Below are 19,361 nucleotides of genomic sequence, written 5' to 3' on the forward strand. Positions count from 1 at the left end.
GATGCTGTGACATCAAGGCTGCCGTTCAGATGGTCTTGGGATGAGAAGGGGGGGCATTCGGCTCCAGAGCGACGGTTGTGTTTCTGTTCAGTTCACTGAGCTGACGCGTCGCTACAAGCTCCCAACGCCTCATCCCTGTATTACCCCCTACGCTCAATATTTTTGTCCTTTCTGGGTAGTGTTGGCGACCGGCGTCACTTAGGGACCCTGCGAGGCACGCGGCCCCATCACATTGTCCTGTCATGCAGATGGACCCCTCACGGCCCATGCTGGGGGGGTTTGGGGAAACTCCTGCCTGCTGTGCCAAATTAAGCCTTCACACTGACATTAAAAATAGCACACTGGGTAGCACATTGCCACTTTAAAATACACGGGACATAAAATGCCGCGGGATGCGTCGGCGTTAACGGTAAAGACAGTGAGCGTGGCGCGGACGTAAGCTATGCTTCCAAGAGAAAAATGTCAGAGTGCTGCAAAAGCAGGGCTCTTGAGGGCCCGAGGCTGCGTGAGAGCGAGATTTGATGAATTCTGCGAACGTTCCACGGATTCCTCCCTCACGGGGACCTTTGGGAAAAGAATGGGTCATATGCAAATGGCATGCACAGTATGGAGGAGAAGTTTCCCACAAGCCGAGTGTGAAAAGGGCTCTCCCTCCCCATGCCGGGCCCGCTGAATGGGCCTTTTCTTCTGCCACTGAAAGTGTATGAGGTAGAGCAGGCAAACTGCAAAGGTAACTAGGCTCTTTCTCCTCAGGCTTTCTCACTAAAGCCTGAACACACAATGGTTCATTTAAGCATTCAGCCACACAAACCCCAATAAAGCACATCCAAGCGCAGTTAAGGGGGTTACTGAAACTGACTCTGGGTTTAAAACTCCTGCTTTACGAAGGGAGAGCACCTTTTTATAGGCTAATGCTCTCAGCCTCCATGGGTGCAGCTATTCATTAAGCTGCCTCAAACAGAGGTGGGAGTGTGGTCGTACATCACATCATTTCAATTCCGCCGAATGGTCAGATGAGGACAGGCCTTTTCCCACCCTCGTGGACATGGAGAGGGATGAAACTCAGCCACAAACACCACATTGTCCCTCAGATGGTTCATGCAAACAAGTAGAGCACTTGTCATCTCTACCAGGCATCTAACATTGTGTTTTTGCAGGTGTGCAACGTCCAGAGAAGTCTGGGAGAGATGCTTTTCATCTGCCAGCACCCATTGCTCAGATGTCACCTGTTGTAAAATTCTTTAGTCACCTCAGGCACTTCTCCCAAACCCCCCCCCCCTCCACGGGGAACATGGAGCCCACAGTTGAAGGGTCAGAGAGGACTGGACGGAGAGGGGAGCGGAGAAAAAGCTGCAGCTCAGCCTCCACCACCCCTCCTCCTCCTCCACCACCTCCTCCTCTCTTCCCTTTTCATTGAACAGACTTTAACACAAACACAATTGGACATGCTGGAAGCCTCACAATGGCACAGGGGGGGAAAGTGAAGTCATACTCTAGGCACGCATGGGTGCCTAGGTCAGGGGGCAATCAACAGTACCCCTGGCTACTGTGTCTTAACCCCCAAAATAAAGGACTAGCTCTGGAAGGAGGAGTGAGTGGGGAGACAGAGAGAGAGAGAGAGAGAGAGAGAGAGAGGTGGTGGGGGGCAGTGAGGGGGGTGTTTTTTCTTCTTAGTTGGCACTTTTAAATGAAGCTGCTGAGGAAGTTGGTGAAAAGCAGCAAGATAAATGAAAAATTTCCTCCTCTGCTAAACTCTTGGCACAACAGGGGTGGACCTTTTAAATGTAAACAGATGTCTTTTAAAACACTGAAGTGGCATGTGGAGCCACGGAGCCAATCCCCACCTCCTCTGGAGCCCAAAACACGGCTTGTTTCACCGGACACACTAGCTACAGCCAAACCATTGTTGTTTCTTTAATTGTCTCCCACAAACTGACAGGATGTGGTTGTATTCGGTAGTTTCTAGACAGGGTGAGGGAGTCTAGGGCCCTAAGTGTAGTTTAAGTATACTATCACAGGCCAATAAACATGTTCTTAAACATTACATGAGTTGTTGCCAAGCACCAAGCCCACAACCTCGTTTTGCATATTTGATGGATGATTCATCAAGGTGCAAGTGTGAGAATGCCTCGGGAAGAGAGAAAGGGGGGGGGGGGCAGATCAGAGTTAGAGACAAATGGGCCGTGTGATATGGTCAAATAAATAAAAGTCACTGCTACCTGTGTGCACACTCTTTACCAGTGGCCTCCGGCTCCTGAGCGTGGGCACAAAGCTGTCCCAGGCACAGCCATGTTTATTTTTGCAAAGAATGTTAACACCGGGCGCATTCCTCTATTCCCAAATTGCTGTGTTAAATTACCGTTGCAGGGAACGGCTGCTGTTCCTTAGGGGAGCTGAGTGGGGAGACGCGACAAAGGAAGCTGGAGTATCCCGCCGATTGCAAACACCTGTCGTCCTGCAGGCTGTTAACACCTCTCTGTTTACAGACCGGACCTCACCTTGATCTCCCCCCGCTCGCCGGAGACCTGGCAAAGCCACTGACCACAACCAGCTGGGCACATCTCCAATGCTTGCTTAATTATCAGAACTTTTTATTTTTTTTATTATAAGAAAATGAGGCTGGAGTGGGTTTCAACAGCCCGTATTAAAATGCCAACTTGTAATCAGGTCTGACAACATGTACACAGCAGTCTAACTTTACTGAGGAATTCCCTTCAAAAAGCAGAGATGTTGATTTGCATGACAGATCTGCAGTCTTGTCAGTAGGCGGCAGGAAGTGAGGACTTAAAAGCAGACCTTGACGGCTCTTTGAAGCAAATGCAGATGAGGCAGAGTAACAGGGAAACACATCTGCTTAGCTTGGGATGTGACTTTAAATATCAACAGGGCTGTGTCATTACTTAATAAAACCATGTTAAGTTAAAGAAAAGAGAAAGAAAAAATAAGAAAGCAACACGTGACAGATCTTTCTCTCTCTCTCTCTCTCTCCTCTCTCTCTCTCTCTCTCTCTCTCTCTGTATCCACACCTTGACAGCAGGACCGTTATTTAAGGTGTGTCCACCTTGCACACATATTCAACACACAAACGCTGCAGGGAGGGAATGCATAGCTGAACACACCCGATTAAGAAGTGGAAAACATTGATAGCACCCATAAAAGCATCAAATAAAAAGCCTTCATTCACACTCATCAGGGATCCACAGAAAACCTCCACGGGGATGACGAGGAAGTAGCATCCCATGTATCGGTTTGCTGTGACTCTATGTCACGCTGTTTCCTCCCTTTCTCCCCCAGTTCCTTTAAGCTACACAACACATGAGCTAGTTCATAAACCGCCGACACCAAAGAAGGCTCGCCTTTTCAATAAAACTATGAATATCCATGTACTAAACGTACAAATATCATACGGAAAAAGAAAAAGCACACGGAGCTAACGACTTCGTCCCGGAGATGTACCTTGAATGTACGGAACGCGTGTAACTCGGTATCCCCGCGGGATTCTACTTTGTAGCCCGTTAACACTGTCGTCCACACCGGGACGCACACGCACACACAGCGCGTTCAAACCAGCAACAACCAGGCAGACACGAAGAAAGCTCAGCGCGTTTCAAGGTCCGCGGACAAGAATCAGGATTCCCGGCGCGCGCCTGGAGAGGATCCGCTGTCCTTATATGGGCTGCGCTCGCCCTGCTCGCACTAAACAGCGCGTGAGATATCCCCTCGTTCTCCGGAACCTCCGGAGCTTTCTATCGGTACGTTACGGCCAACACGCCGTGTTCAAGCACTCACACGCGTCTAACGGGCGCTGCCAGCGGCACGGAGCGGAAACAGCGCAATAAGTTGGAGGTGAAGAGAAGAAGCGAGCGGACAGAAGCGTGCTTCAACAACGCTTTGCTGTCTCACTGTGAAACATGAATGTTAGTATGGAGCTGGCTGGTGAAGCAACGCACTGAGCCCGTGGACGCAGCAACAGTGTCCGGCCGCTACCTGCTATGAGCAAAAGAAAGAAAGAGCGAACCAAACTGCTGTCCCCCGTCTCCTGTCTTTCGGAAACCTAAGGGCGTTTTCGACACAAGCACAGCGACATTAAGTGTTTTTTATTATTATTATTCAACCCAAACTGTTAACGACGACCCGTGTGTCGAGTCCGCAATAACAACAACCAGGTAGCCCCCCTCTCCTCGCAGAAACAGGTCCGAGTTTTTGCGGTGGGCTTACAAAAAACTCGACAGAATGAAACAAAATCAATGAACACGGAGTCTCTAAAGCGGCATAAAAGTGGATTAAAATGAACAAACAAGTGTTAAAGTGCGGACAAAGCGGCTCCGCTGAGCGGGTGAGGTGCGTATAACGGTCCCCGGCGCAGCGGACCGCTAGGCGGAGGGAGAGACGCGACCCAGGTATAACGGTACACCACATAGGCTGCAATACAGCGCTCACTTGCTACTTCCAAGCACTTTCATTTACCAAAACACCGACTTGTGGGCTGTCAAACTTTTCGGTGGAATTACTGGGAGACGGAACAGCCTCTAGACCGTCTCCCTAGCAGAAAAGCTCCGCGTCGGAAGTAGTTTAACTCACCGTTGTTCCTCCTCGGGTTCGCCTGCTTTCTGCGCTTACACCTGGGGCCATCCGCCATGATCCTTTCGTTGTGTCTAAATGCTGCCGGAGAGTCACCTCCTCTCTCACCCCCTCTCCCCCTCCTCCCTCCCCTTCACCTCCCCTTCTCCGCACCTGGTTTACGACACTCAGCTTTACGACATCACCTTCCCGCACCTCCCCGACCCGCGCGCTGCCAGTACCGTTCACGGGAAGTACTGAGTGAAGGGATGATGAACGCGCGCAGTACCTGCCTTTAACGAGTGTGTCACGTATTAAAAACAGGGAGAGTTCAAGGTAAACTAGGTGTCGTGGTTAGTGTTGTTTGCAGCGTTTATACATAACAAAGCGTACTGTGTCTCATTTATTAATTTATTTGGGTTTTTTGTAATAAGAAAATAAACAAACAACATTTTTATAGTGTGCTGTATTTGGCAATATATCACAATCTCTCACACAAACTAGAATAATTATTATATAATAATAATGATTAATAATGCTTGGTTGGAGATTCATTATTTTTGGGACATTATTATAAGCACCTTCAAGTATGTTATTTTGCGACCCTATTTTGCCTTCTGTGTAATTTGTCTAACACCATGGAAGTTGTGTGTGTGTGTGTGTGTGTGTGTGTTAGAGAGAGGGTCATGAGACTGTCATCACTGATTCGATCCTCCACCTAAAGAAAAACCCTGCTGTTCTCCTGAGCCGAGCTCACTGCAGCCGACGCACACAAACCTCCATGCACACACACACACACACACACACACACACACACACACACACACACACAGCACCTATCACAGTAGGGTCAGTGCAAATAGACAAGAATCCGGGATCACATGTTTGAGGTGAATTCTTCTGGAAACTTATAGTGACGAGGAAAGCTTGTGAACGCAGCACAAACTGAAATGATGCTGCAGATCCCATGACATGCAATTACAGGTCAGAGGAGCAGCCATTCTCTGCTGTGCTGTGGCTTTTCTAGAGGTGGATGGCTGTTTTGCTTCTGGTGCTGGACCTCTGGCATGTGAGAGTTGTCATCATTCAGTCTATTGTGGTGGCTGCGTAATCCAGTGTGTCTTCTGTTGACTGTTAAACGAGGCCAGCTCATTTTGAAATGATGTCGGGAACAAACACTTCTGTCTTTGGGTTACAGTTGCAAGATTTCTTCTCATAACCGCAGAGATTATGCCACAAGCGTATGATATAAATGTACCTGTCAAATCAATGTAACAAAGTCGTCATGCTGGACGATGGGCTTCTCATTCAGATACATGTGACAGCTTGTATACATAGGATGGCAGATCGCTGGGCTGAATAATTCAGTAGCAGTAGAGCCGTCCAGCTCTTGGGGCAGGCTGCCCAGACAGAGAGTAATAGCTTGAGCATAAAAAACACCTCCAAACTTGCTGCAGGTGGCCTCTTCCACCGATGACAAGCCTGCCTGAGAGAGTCTCTCTCTGCCTTCCCTTCCCCTTAAAAAATTCCCCTGAAACAGTCGACATCAGCAAAGATCAATGACGAGACGCTCGACTAACCGTGCAGTCGTAGCACTGTTCCCTGCACACAAGCCTGGAAAAATAGGATGCTTGTTATCCAATGGAAAAGCCCCATCTTTTCCAATTTTTGTCGGATCACGAGTAATTTTTCAGCGTCTGTAAAAACAAAGAATAACAATTATACAACCACTATTAGAATGAAACAGCCCCGAAGACCTCTCTGCTATGTTTCAGGGTTGATTTATTTTCTCTGGCAAAATTACTGTGTTTGAAATTTACTGGATCAAATTCATGCAGCAGCAAATGAGATGTAGATGGAGCTGGTGATGGCGTTAGCCTCTGATTTGGATGAAAGCAGGGTCAGAGAAGTCAATTAAAACATCTCAAATCATAAAAGAAACTCACTCTAAAGGTTATATCTGCTCATAAGACAGGCTTCTTTATCTGAAGGCCCTCCCCAAAGAAGCCATGCAGGTGCTGTTCACCTGAGGAACAACATGAGCAGCCAAACCCAGATCTGAACTAAACTGGGCCATGAAATAGAATGAAAGGCCTGCTCTTCCTATGGGGAGTTGAAACTGAGGCGAGTAGGGGGGAGGCAGGGAGAGAGAGTGAGGGATAAGCAGCCATCCTCCACTACATTAAGGGATCATGCTGCTCCCTGAAAATGAGTATTGATCCTCTTAGGTCCAGGATCGTTTAGGAGATTAATGTGAGTAGCGGTTGAGCTCCGTGGTGCTCCACGCAGGACCAAGAGGATCAGCTCAGTGGGACGGCCGAGCCAAAGCAGCCTGTCGGGGGAGCGGGAATGGCGGTGCGGCTCCCAACACAAGCATGCCTGTCCATGTGGTTTATAGGAATCAGCTGGAAGTTAAAGGGTCGGAGGGGTGGGTAAAAAAGAAAAAAACAATGCTCAGTGTGTCAGCAGCACGGCAGGATGAATGGAAAGAAAGCGAGCGAGCGAAGGAACAGAGGAAACGAGAGGAGAGGAGGAACAGAAAGTGCAAAAGGAGGATGACGGGAAAGGCCACCCTCCAAATAGAGAGGAGAAGCAGGAGGCGGTGGCAGTGATATAGAGAGAGACACAGCAAAGACTAAACTGCTTAATCTCTCCCGAGGGACGGCAGCTAAATGTGAGGTCCTCCTCCTCCTCTTCCCACAGACCCACAACCCCCACTATCACCACACTCACGGCACTCTGCTCAGTGCAACTGCAGTTATCAAGCTGAAAGACACACACTTTAAAGTGCTCAGGTGGAGCCTACGTTGCAACCGATACTGCGGAGAAGAGATCGATTTCAGAGCAGAAGTGAAGCGCCACACTGCGCAAAAAAAAAAAAAAAAGGAGCCGCGAGAGTGAGCAGAGTTCGAAGGGAAACCCTGTTTTGATTTCTAAATTCTGGTGGAAAACAAGCAGATCTCACTGGTCGGCTGAGAATGTCCTCATGACTCTCTTAGGTTGAGTCGGCCTCTCAGGGAGACCGCTTCGACAAATATAAGCCAACAGTATTCAGCTACACAACAATGCATGTTTTGAGGACTAGATGTCAATCTCTCTGTTTTTCCTCCACCAAGCGACTCACTTCCACCCTTCTTCTATGGATTTTTTCTCGAGACAGGAAGTAACTGACTCACTTGCTGGAGTGAGCCACACCCCAAACTCAGTGGAACATGGACATCTCAGCATGTTGAAATACTCCTCTATGAAAGGCCCACTCGCATTTTGATCATTTATAGCAAATTATTGGTGGGTCCCGTGACACTGGATAAACTACTCACCAGATGGAAACGTCAAGCGTAAATCAAACTGCCTTAACAAACCACAACCTTGAAATGCTGCCTCCAGATGAACACATCAGTAGGCATAATCCAATACTGTAATCTATGAATATACAGATGTAGGGGCCATGTTTCTGCACAGAGTTCTTCTACTTTTCATACTTTAAGTGCATTCTGCTGATATGGAATTTTACTTAAGAAACATTCTTAATGAAAGTGTTTTATTCTATGGTATTGACACTTTTTTAAGTTGATCCATAGGGTCAATGTAAAAGTCTCAATATTAATGCCTATGCTGCTTTGATTATGACAAATCTTGTAATGTGAAGTCTATGGGTGTGCTTGGCTTGAGGAAACCATGGACAACAAGCCAGTCATCAAGGATCTGACACGGCTGTGCAGGTTTCTTTTTCTTTCATCATAGCTGTATGACCACCGTGGCCATTATGGTGTGATATTGTAAAAAGCCTCGAGCCCAACATGAGATGACCCTCATGACATCACACTTATATTCTTCTCAGATTGACCAATAAACTGATTTGCATTTGTGCCCCTTTGATCTAAGGAACACGTTTTAATTTGATTTCCTTTCTCTGATTCTTTCTGTACTTTATGAGTGAAAAACATGAAACAGGAGCTCCTCTTACTTTGAGGCTCCTCCAGCCAAATGTTTCAGTCTTCTGGTTTCCACAGTGACATTGTTTGGAAAGGAACACATTTCCCTACATTTTGACATGAAACTGAAAGCAAGTTGAAATGCATTTTTTGAAAACATTTTAAAGCTCCTCTCCACTCTAGCACTGAGCATTCCATCCAATACACACCAATAGAAAAATGCATTTTCACTAAGCTTCAAAGAAAGCTTAAATTCTTAAAAAAGTTAGAATGGGAAATGAATGTTGAATAACAGCCTGACTATGCAAAAGATGTGGAACATTTGAAAGTGTGAATGGGGTTTATTCTTGATTATGAATGAGTAGAACATTTCACAGAAAAGGTTGGAAAAGGTGGAAGGACGAATGTCCTGGAGACGCCACCTAACGAGTGAGACGCCCCCCTCTGATGCTCCGAGTTCCACAAACAAACACAAACTCCCCCACTCTCATGATTCCACAGGGCTGAGAGCTCCTGACCCGTGGGTGAACGTAACGCTGCCTGTCTCCGTGGCGGGTCAAGACATATACTTGTTTTGGCTAGCCGGATGTGTGTGTGAAGGTCTTCTAACATATGCACATACATGAACACACACACACACACACAGTCTTCTCCCTCCTCTAGTGACTGTCAAAAGGAGACAGCCATCCTCTGGAAAGCCCTGTGTAAATTCAAACTGTATTCATTGGACTGGCAGTTGCATTTTACATCATTAGTCCTTGCAGCTGGAACAGCAGTTGTTCTCTCTGGCTGGTATTTTGGAGGTATCTTCTCTCACCGTTCAAACCAGTGTAGTGAATCCTACATGTGAGCTGAGGTGGACTGGCCCAGCTTTTGAGATATCCGTCTCTCAGGTGCTAAAAATGTTACAAAACTATTTTCTATTAAAAAAAATAAATAAATAAATAAAAACTGGTCACAGCTGTGGGTTATTATGGGAACACTTGCAGTGAAGAGTTGTTGCTGATGATTTTTTTCTTTAAAGCTATTTTTTAAAAATGTTACATGTATTTAACCAGGTAAAGCCAGATAAAAATGTTTTACGATGGCGACCTGGTCAAGAAGGCAGCACAGTTAAACGTTGAGTGCGTGTGCATTTCATACATATAATAAGAATCAAAACAATACATTAAAGAGTAAAACTGAAGTCCATCCATGAGCATAGGTTAAACAGACACAGGTACACTACTTTAATAAATGCAGATAAAACCACATCAAGACATGACAAGACATTGTTAGCTTCTGTTTAAAACTGGCCCGAGAGACGAGGGAGTCTCGAGCCAGTCTGGCAACACAATAGACCTTTCTTCAGTGTCAGTGAGCACAGCTGGCACCTTCAATTCCCAAGGATTGGACGTAATCAGGTATTTTGTACAGCTACAAACTCAGAGCATATGTCCATGGGTAACATGCCTAGAATGGACTTGTGCATTTAAATATACCAATACTGCATCCTGCATGTATAGTGAGATATTTTTTGGCCACTTGGAAGCAGCAGAATGAGGTGAAAACACCACACTGACCATAGACTGCATGTAAGAAATGGATGTAGTCATGGTGACGTCACTTATTGGTTTGTGGACTTCGGTTTTGAAGAATCAAGTTGGGCACGTTAGCTGTCGCCATCTTGGATTTTTGCAACCAGTGAAGGAAGTGACCATATTTGGACTGTGGAGGAGCAACGGGTGGATCTGATGAACACAAGCAGTGGAGCAGCACCCTTACTGGATCTGGATCCATCTGGATTCCCTTTCACAATACAGATAGCTAAAAAAATTGATATGTGCAGCTCTGGATGTATTTCTTCATCGCGGTTATTGTTCCACCAACAAGAATCCATGTCCTCCACCACAATTTCAGAGAATAAATCAGCTTCAGTTCAAAACAAACCCGTGGCAGCTCACAAACTTTTCATTGATGAATAACATGACCTTTTAATGCACAATAACAGGTCGCTTTCCCCTTTATGATGGTCACATTTCCATGCCACTGTGTGGCTGTGCGCTACGATGGTGAGGCTCAGTGAGCGAATGGTGTGTGGGTGGTTTATGTTTGTGTACGTGCTTATGTCTCATTCTGTGATAGGCCACTGCTATTTTCACTGGATGAATATGAATACCACACACCTACTCTTTTCCCACACACACTCGCAAAACATCACAACATTTTTCTCTGTACACCAAGAGTGGAGGAGCACTATAAATGAACATCCAAAATGCCAGCCAATTACTATGGTGTCCCTTTACTCAACCTCTCCATATTAAGCTCTGCTTGTCAAACAGATTGTCTCCGGTGCTCCGAGCAGCCTGCGCTGTGAAACAGTTTTTCATTAAGGGAGGATTGCCATGGGCCTTAGGCTGGCGGCTTAATGTAATTTCACAGCTCAGCGTCCGTGCAGCCACTTCAGGGTCCAACCACGGCCCACCCACACCTTTACAAGAGCCAGCAAGAGGTGCTGAAAGGGTGACAGGCCGCTAGTAAGTTTAAGGAGCGAGAGGGGAGCCCCAAAATGAAATTCCAGTTCAGGAAATGACTGCAATAACACAACAGCCAGTAAGGCTTTGGAAATAAACATGTATAGAGATCTTCATTTAGAGTTCGTAATGAAGTGTTCTGGACGGGGGAAAGTCACTCAGCAGAGATCAGTTATCTCATGTGGAAAGGTTTACAGAAATCGAGTGGGATTCTTGCAGTTATATTATGGAAATGATCAGTGATGTGTTCCAAGATTTGGTTAAAACACTGAAGTCCTCTAAAGATTTTCCTAGCTATGTTTAAAAGGACAGTATTATGTAAAGAATATGGGATAAAGCTCATACTTTAGGCCTGAAAAACAGAAGAAAATGATATACAGATGCCTAGAAAGATGTCGTTAAGGGACAGAATTACATTACTAACTCACTAAGTATGATCTAACTTATCAGGTATGATAGATATGTTCTGTATGCATATTCTAGCCTGATCACCACTTCAGTATAGGTGAAAGCCAAGCGTGCACCAAAATTCCCCCTTAGAAACATGTGGAGAGCGTGAGATCTGGACAAACCCAAAAGTGAGATAGACAAGTGTTTCATTTTCTTGTTTTACAGCTTTGGAAAGAGCGAGAGGCAATCGCCTTCATGGCTTGGAAAAGAGAAGAAGTCCAATGAGCGTCAAAGCCAGGCAGTTGGAAACCCCCCATACAACACACACACACACACACACACACACACACACACACACACACACGCTGATTACAGGCAGATCGACAGGGAGACAGAAAATATGACAAGTCATATGTATCTTCCTTCATTTTGCAGATATTTCAGCCGACTCTCTTTTTCCATTTCTCGCTGGGATTAGTTGTTTAAAGGAATATGTTGGCCTTCTAATACGAAATGATTTGGGGGAATACCCTCTCTTTCCTGCCATGAGTTAGATGAGAAGATGGATCCCATTTGGTGTTGTAAAACCCAGCTCCAGCCAGGAGATGGTTAACTGGGGGTTTATGTGCTGGGTTATTTCTTGGCTGGGAGTGACTATATACCTGAAGTATTGCCGTCACTATAAGGTTTCCAGACAACCAGCAGAAACTCCAGTAAACCCCAAAAAAAAAACTACACATTGTTATTTTTACACTTCCGTTTTTGTATGGAATAAACAAACAAAACATTGCGTGTTAATTAGTGAGCTTTAGAGGTGACGGGAGACACATTTGATTTTACATTTGGACAGAGCAATGCTAGATGTTGTCCCCCCGCCAGTTTTTATGCTGCGCTAAGCTAACTGGCTGCTGGCTGTACCTTCATATTTAACAGACCTCTTACTCTCGACAAGAAAGCAAAGTGCATTTCTCAAAATGTCAAACCATTCCTTTGAATGTGGAGCTGGAGTCAGGACATGCTTGGCCTTGCTTAGCTTAGCTTAAGTAGCCTGCCAGCTAGTTAGCTAGGTTTATGCTAAACAAGACGAAAAATGTACTGACTCCAGCTCTGTTAAAGGAAAAGCATAGTATTTTGGAAAAATTTAAAAATGACTTGTTTGTTTTGTGGCCAGAATATCACACTTGTATCTCTCCGTACAGGCATCTCCAAAGGTCTCCAAAGGTCAACTCCCAACAAGAAAAAAACATCAAATGTGCCTACAAGCACATCTAAAGCTCACCAATTAACATTAATGTTATACCATTGTTTAAGCTTTCCCCCATGTTTTCTGTCTCAATGCTAAGCTAAGTGGCTGCTAGCTGTAGCTTCATATTTGTGGTAACGATCTTCTCATGTCACTCAAATTACACCAAAGGCCCCTCTACCATATGCTCATAATCCAGAGCACTAACTGGTTCCATCACTGTTGGATCAGGTTGTTAAAAAAAAAAAAAAAAGAACACAGGTATAGGCCTATATATATATGCTTATGTATATATATATATATATATATATATATATATATATATATATATATGAGGACAAAGTCTTGGCTGAAACAACGGATGACGCATTAAACGAGTAGAAGACGACAATCAGCTATGTTATGAACAAGAGACACTCATGCTTATTCAGTGTGTCCACTGAGGTGTGCAGCCTCTTCATTTAATATTTCCATAAGGTTGCATATGAGTGTACGCCAGGCATTCCCTGTAATAAGGAGGTAATGTATTCTGTGCCAATGGCAAAAAGGTGCGCTTGAAACATCCCTCACAGGAACAGCACTTTTCAACTTGACAGTGGACACATACATAATTAAGCCAACTAAAAAAATTAATATTTCATCTCAAAGCATTTCCATCTCCAAACATCAAAACACAACTCAACGTCTCACATAATGAGCAAGGTAAATTAGTTCTATTCACAGAGGGAATACGCAAGAAGGAATGCTCACTCAAAGCACCTTGCTTCAAAAATACATCAGCTTGAAAAGAAGAGGGAGAACTTAGAATACTTCTCTCTTTGCCTGAATACTTTGTGTCCTTGGAGGATTTTTTTAACATGCAAAAAAAAAAAGCTAATTCTTTCCCATGAAGCTGTAATTGCGTTATTATGTTATATTACAGTGTCAGCCTTAATGCTTTGTAGCCTGATCCAACCATAACTCATACTGACCTGTAATTCATGACATGTCATCCGTGAGTCGCCGGAGGACTTTTGGGTTTACAGATATGTAGGCACATGCCAATAGAGAGGATAAATTGTTCCACAACGTTGCAGGAGTTGGGTTTTACTAGTGTGGTCTATGCAAGTGCAGCCACATTTTCTCCATGTCTGCGATGGCACACACACTCTCAAACGTCTGAGTTTCCAAAGATAGGTTGTAAATTAGAGTTTCAAATGGGGGAGCAGAGCACCACCGAGCTGGAGAGAATGACTTTGACTGTCAAGCCTGACTCACACTGGCTCCCTGAACACCTTCATAGATGGGAATTAACCTGCCACAGCTTGAAACGCTTTACTGAGCACTGGTCGATACTGTCATTATCCTAAAGCAATTCTTAATTCTATTTGGCCCTGAGCTAAATATCCTTTTATTGATCGCAAAGTAGGGTCGCCACAACTACTTTTTTCTATAGTTAAGACATTTAAGAAGAAGAAGAAGAAGAAGAAAAAGAAGAAGAAGAAGATATCACTTTGAATGTTTGAACATATGTTTCAGCAGCGTGATACAGAGGGTAACAGAATAGGCCTCTTTCACATCCTGTTTTTGGCCGATGAGAAATATTGATATTACTCGCCGAGCACCATCAGCATGAAACGGATTCTTTTTTTTCAGAGTGACAACACCTGTACCCGACATCTTTGTTCTCAAAGTGCCTGTCACTGCTGCTGTGTGAACGAGACAGAGAAAAAAGACAGAGAAATCCTAAGTAGCATGAAACTGAATACATCTCTTTCTGTCTTTTCTGTCATCCACACACACACACACACACACACACAGTTGCAGGCTGAGAGCATCGCCACCTGCCAGGAACTATACGCTGAGGCCTGTGACAGTGGTTAACAGAACAGGACATGTGTAGCCCCAGGTGACTCAAATTGCAAAACTAACAGCAGCATGCTTGGCTGCACCGAGGAACGGTGTGAAATACCAGTAGAAAAGGGCGTGTGTGTTATGCGCGTGTGTCAATTCACATGCATGGCTAGATGCATGTGATCATGGGGGTGCATTTGTGTCACAACAGATCCTATAGATATCTGCAGGGGTCGCCGACCTTTTTGATCAGTGTGCCATACCGACATTACACAACAAATTCAGTTTGACTGACACCACAATATTACAAAAAAACATTTTTACAAAGCATGACACAAGATTGCAATGAACGTAACATGCTCTGCAAAAAAAGCAAACAGTGCAAGCAAATCAGAGCTCTTCGTGGAATGAGGACAGGGAATAAGCCATCACACTACCATGAGTATGGCTGTGAAATTTGACTTCATTCCCCAAAAACTCTCTTGCAAACTCAATGCTAGTGTGCTGTTGGTGCCTCCAGCTGCTAGAATGTATCACAACCATTCATACGGACCGAACAACACAAATCATTTTATATGATTTATTTTATTATTGCAGTAAGAATAACATATTAGTGCCAACGTTTACTGGAACAGTTAGCAGTAGCTATTACTTTAGTAACAGAAGAAATGCAGCTTATTTATTAATTTATTTTCTTACTGTACAAAAGAACAAAACGAAATGGAAACATTATTTTGAGTTCAAACTAATTGTTTTTTGTGCTTGTTAACAATTAAAAAAAATAGTCATGCAGGTGTTGCTCCCTTGTGACAATGTACATTATGTACCCTTCTGTACACCAACATACTATATGTGCTTAAATAAAAGGTGGATTTTTGACACAGGCCCTAAAGACCAAGCCATTCTGAGGAGATTTGTACTTTCTGCTTTAATAAGTTAATAAGTAAAATAGCTAGTACGCGTCTAATGAAGTCGTGTTATTTGCATTTAATTGTTTTATGTTTGCAGATTATTTATTGCAAAGTGCACAGTGAAATGATGTGATGATAATATGCTGTTCATGTTCCTCCAGATGCTTCACCCCCTTGGTGTCTGTGTCACACTCTGATGTTGGCCTATGACAAATGTTAATAAAATCCTTCAAACTTTAGTATAACTTATAATACTTTGTTAAAACAATGTTTTAAATTAGAATTTACCACAGCTGCCCATCCATCCATCATCTACCTGTTAACCTGTATTCATGGTCACGGGGGGGGGGGAGCTGGCATTGGGCGAAGGCAAGGTTCACCTGGACAGGTAACCAGTCTATCACAGGGCCGACATGTAGAGACAGACAGGTAACCAGTCTATCACAGGACCGACATGTAGAGACAGACAGGTAACCAGTCTATCACAGGGCTGACATGTAGAGCCAGACAGGTAACCAGTCTATCACAGGGAGACATGTAGAGACAGACAGGTAACCAGTCTATCAAAGGGCTGACATGTAGAGACAGACAGGTAACCAGTCTATCACAGGGCCGACATGTAGAGACAGACAGGTAACCAGTCTATCAGAGGGCTGATATGGAGACAGACAGGTAACCAGTTTATCACAGGGCTGACATATAGAGACAGACAGGTAACCAGTCTATCACAGAGCCGACATGTAGAGACAGACAGGTAACCAGTCTATCACAGGGAGACATGTAGAGACAGACAGGTAACCAGTCTATCACAGGGCCGATATGTAGAGACAGACAGGTAACCAGTCTATCACAGGGCTGACATGTAGAGACAGACAGGTAACCAGTCTATCACAGGACCGAAATGTAGAGACAGAAAGGTAACCAGTCTATCACAGGGCCGACATGTAGAGACAGACAGGTAACCGGTCTATCAGAGGGTTGACATGTAGAGACAGACAGGTAACCAGTCTATCACAGGGCCGACATGTAGAGACAGACAGGTAACCACTCTATCACAGGGCCGACATGTAGAGACAGACAGGTAACCGGTCTATCAGAGGGTTGACATGTAGAGACAGACAGGTAACCGGTCGATCACAGGGCCGACATGTAGAGACAGACAGGTAACCAGTCTATCACAGGGCTGATATGGAGACAGACAGGTAACCAGTCTATCACAGGGCTGACATGTAGAGCCAGACAGGTAACCAGTCTATCACAGGGAGACATGTAGAGACAGACAGGTAACCAGTCTATCAAAGGGCTGACATGTAGAGACAGACAGGTAACCAGTCTATCACAGGGCCGACATGTAGAGACAGACAGGTAACCAGTCTATCAGAGGGCTGATATGGAGACAGACAGGTAACCAGTTTATCACAGGGCTGACATGTAGAGACAGACAGGTAACCAGTCTATCACAGAGCCGACATGTAGAGACAGACAGGTAACCAGTCTATCACAGGGAGACATGTAGAGACAGACAGGTAACCAGTCTATCAAAGGGCTGACATGTAGAGACAGACAGGTAACCAGTCTATCACAGGGCCGACATGTAGAGACAGACAGGTAACCAGTCTATCAGAGGGCTGATATGGAGACAGACAGGTAACCAGTTTATCACAGGGCTGACATGTAGAGACAAACAGGTAACCAGTCTATCACAGAGCCGACATGTAGAGACAGACAGGTAACCAGTCTATCACAGGGAGACATGTAGAGACAGACAGGTAACCAGTCTATCACAGGGCCGATATGTAGAGACAGACAGGTAACCAGTCTATCACAGGGCTGACATGTAGAGACAGACAGGTAACCAGTCTATCACAGGACCGAAATGTAGAGACAGAAAGGTAACCAGTCTATCACAGGGCCGACATGTAGAGACAGACAGGTAACCGGTCTATCAGAGGGTTGACATGTAGAGACAGACAGGTAACCAGTCTATCACAGTGCCGACATGTAGAGACAGACAGGTAACCACTCTATCACAGGGCCGACATGTAGAGACAGACAGGTAACCGGTCTATCAGAGGGTTGACATGTAGAGACAGACAGGTAACCGGTCGATCACAGGGCCGACATGTAGAGACAGACAGGTAACCAGTCTATCACAGGGCTGATATGGAGACAGACAGGTAACCAGTCTATCACAGGGCTGACATGTAGAGCCAGACAGGTAACCAGTCTATCACAGGGAGACATGTAGAGACAGACAGGTAACCAGTCTATCACAGGGCTGACATGTAGAGCCAGACAGGTAACCAGACTATCACAGGGAGACATGTAGAGACAGACAGGTAACCAGTCTATCAGAGGGCTGATATGGAGACAGACAGGTAACCAGTCTATCACAGGGCTGACATGTAGAGCCAGACAGGTAACCAGTCTATCACAGGGAGACATGTAGAGACAGACAGGTAACCAGTCTATCACAGGGCTGACATGTAGAGCCAGACAGGTAACCAGTCTATCACAGGGAGACATGTAGAGACAGACAGGTAACTAGTCTATCACAGGGCTGACATGTAGAGCCAGACAGGTAACCAGTCTATCACAGGGAGACATGTAGAGACAGACAGGTAACCAGTCTATCAGAGGGCTGATATGGAGACAGACAGGTAACCAGTCTATCACAGTGCCGACATGTAGAGACAGACAGGTAACCAGTCTATCAAAGGGCTGACATGTAGAGCCAGACAGGTAACCGGTCTATCAGAGGGTTGACATGTAGAGACAGACAGGTAACCAGTCGATCACAGGGCCGACATGTAGAGACAGACAGGTAACCAGTCTATCACAGGGCTGATATGGAGACAGACAGGTAACCAGTCTATCACAGGGCTGACATGTAGAGCCAGACAGGTAACCAGTCTATCACAGGGAGACATGTAGAGACAGACAGGTAACCAGTCTATCACAGGGCCGACATGTAGAGACAGACAGGTAACCAGTCTATCACAGGGCTGACATGTAGAGCCAGACAGGTAACCAGTCTATCACAGGGCTGACATGTAGAGACAGACAGGTAACCAGTCTATCACAGGGCCGACATGTAGAGACAGACAGGTAACCAGTCTATCACAGGGCCGACATGTAGAGCCAGACAGGTAACCAGTCTATCACAGGGAGACATGTAGAGACAGACAGGTAACCAGTCTATCACAGGGCTGACATGTAGAGCCAGACAGGTAACCAGTCTATCACAGGGAGACATGTAGAGACAGACAGGTAACCAGTCTATCACAGGGCTGACATGTAGAGCCAGACAGGTAACCGGTCTATCAGAGGGTTGACATGTAGAGACAGACAGGTAACCAGTCGATCACAGGGCCGACATGTAGAGACAGACAGGTAACCAGTCTATCACAGGGCTGATATGGAGACAGACAGGTAACCAGTCTATCACAGGGCTGACATGTAGAGCCAGACAGGTAACCAGTCTATCACAGGGAGACATGTAGAGACAGACAGGTAACCAGTCTATCACAGGGCTGACATGTAGAGCCAGACAGGTAACCGGTCTATCAGAGGGTTGACATGTAGAGACAGACAGGTAACCAGTCGATCACAGGGCCGACATGTAGAGACAGACAGGTAACCAGTCTATCACAGGGCTGATATGGAGACAGACAGGTAACCAGTCTATCACAGGGCTGACATGTAGAGCCAGACAGGTAACCAGTCTATCACAGGGAGACATGTAGAGACAGACAGGTAACCAGTCTATCACAGGGCCGACATGTAGAGACAGACAGGTAACCAGTCTATCACAGGGCTGACATGTAGAGCCAGACAGGTAACCAGTCTATCACAGGGCTGACATGTAGAGACAGACAGGTAACCAGTCTATCACAGGGCCGACATGTAGAGACAGACAGGTAACCAGTCTATCACAGGGCCGACATGTAGAGCCAGACAGGTAACCAGTCTATCA

General features: G+C 45.4%; 1 protein-coding gene across 1 annotated transcript in view; it reads right to left on the reverse strand.

The window, feature by feature from the left end:
* zeb1b (zinc finger E-box binding homeobox 1b) overlaps positions 1 to 4,692 on the reverse strand; it is a 58,558-nt gene extending 53,866 nt beyond the window's left edge. The window contains exon 1 of the mRNA XM_084033795.1: positions 4,582 to 4,692. Coding sequence (XP_083889921.1) covers positions 4,582 to 4,639 — 58 coding nt within the window. The 5' untranslated portion in view covers positions 4,640 to 4,692. The remainder of the gene's footprint in view (positions 1 to 4,581) is intronic.
* Between the last annotated feature and the right edge of the window lie 14,669 nt (positions 4,693 to 19,361).

Source organism: Eutrigla gurnardus (assembly GCF_963514095.1).
Source record: "Eutrigla gurnardus genome assembly, chromosome: 18".
Taxonomy (NCBI): domain Eukaryota; kingdom Metazoa; phylum Chordata; class Actinopteri; order Perciformes; family Triglidae; genus Eutrigla; species Eutrigla gurnardus.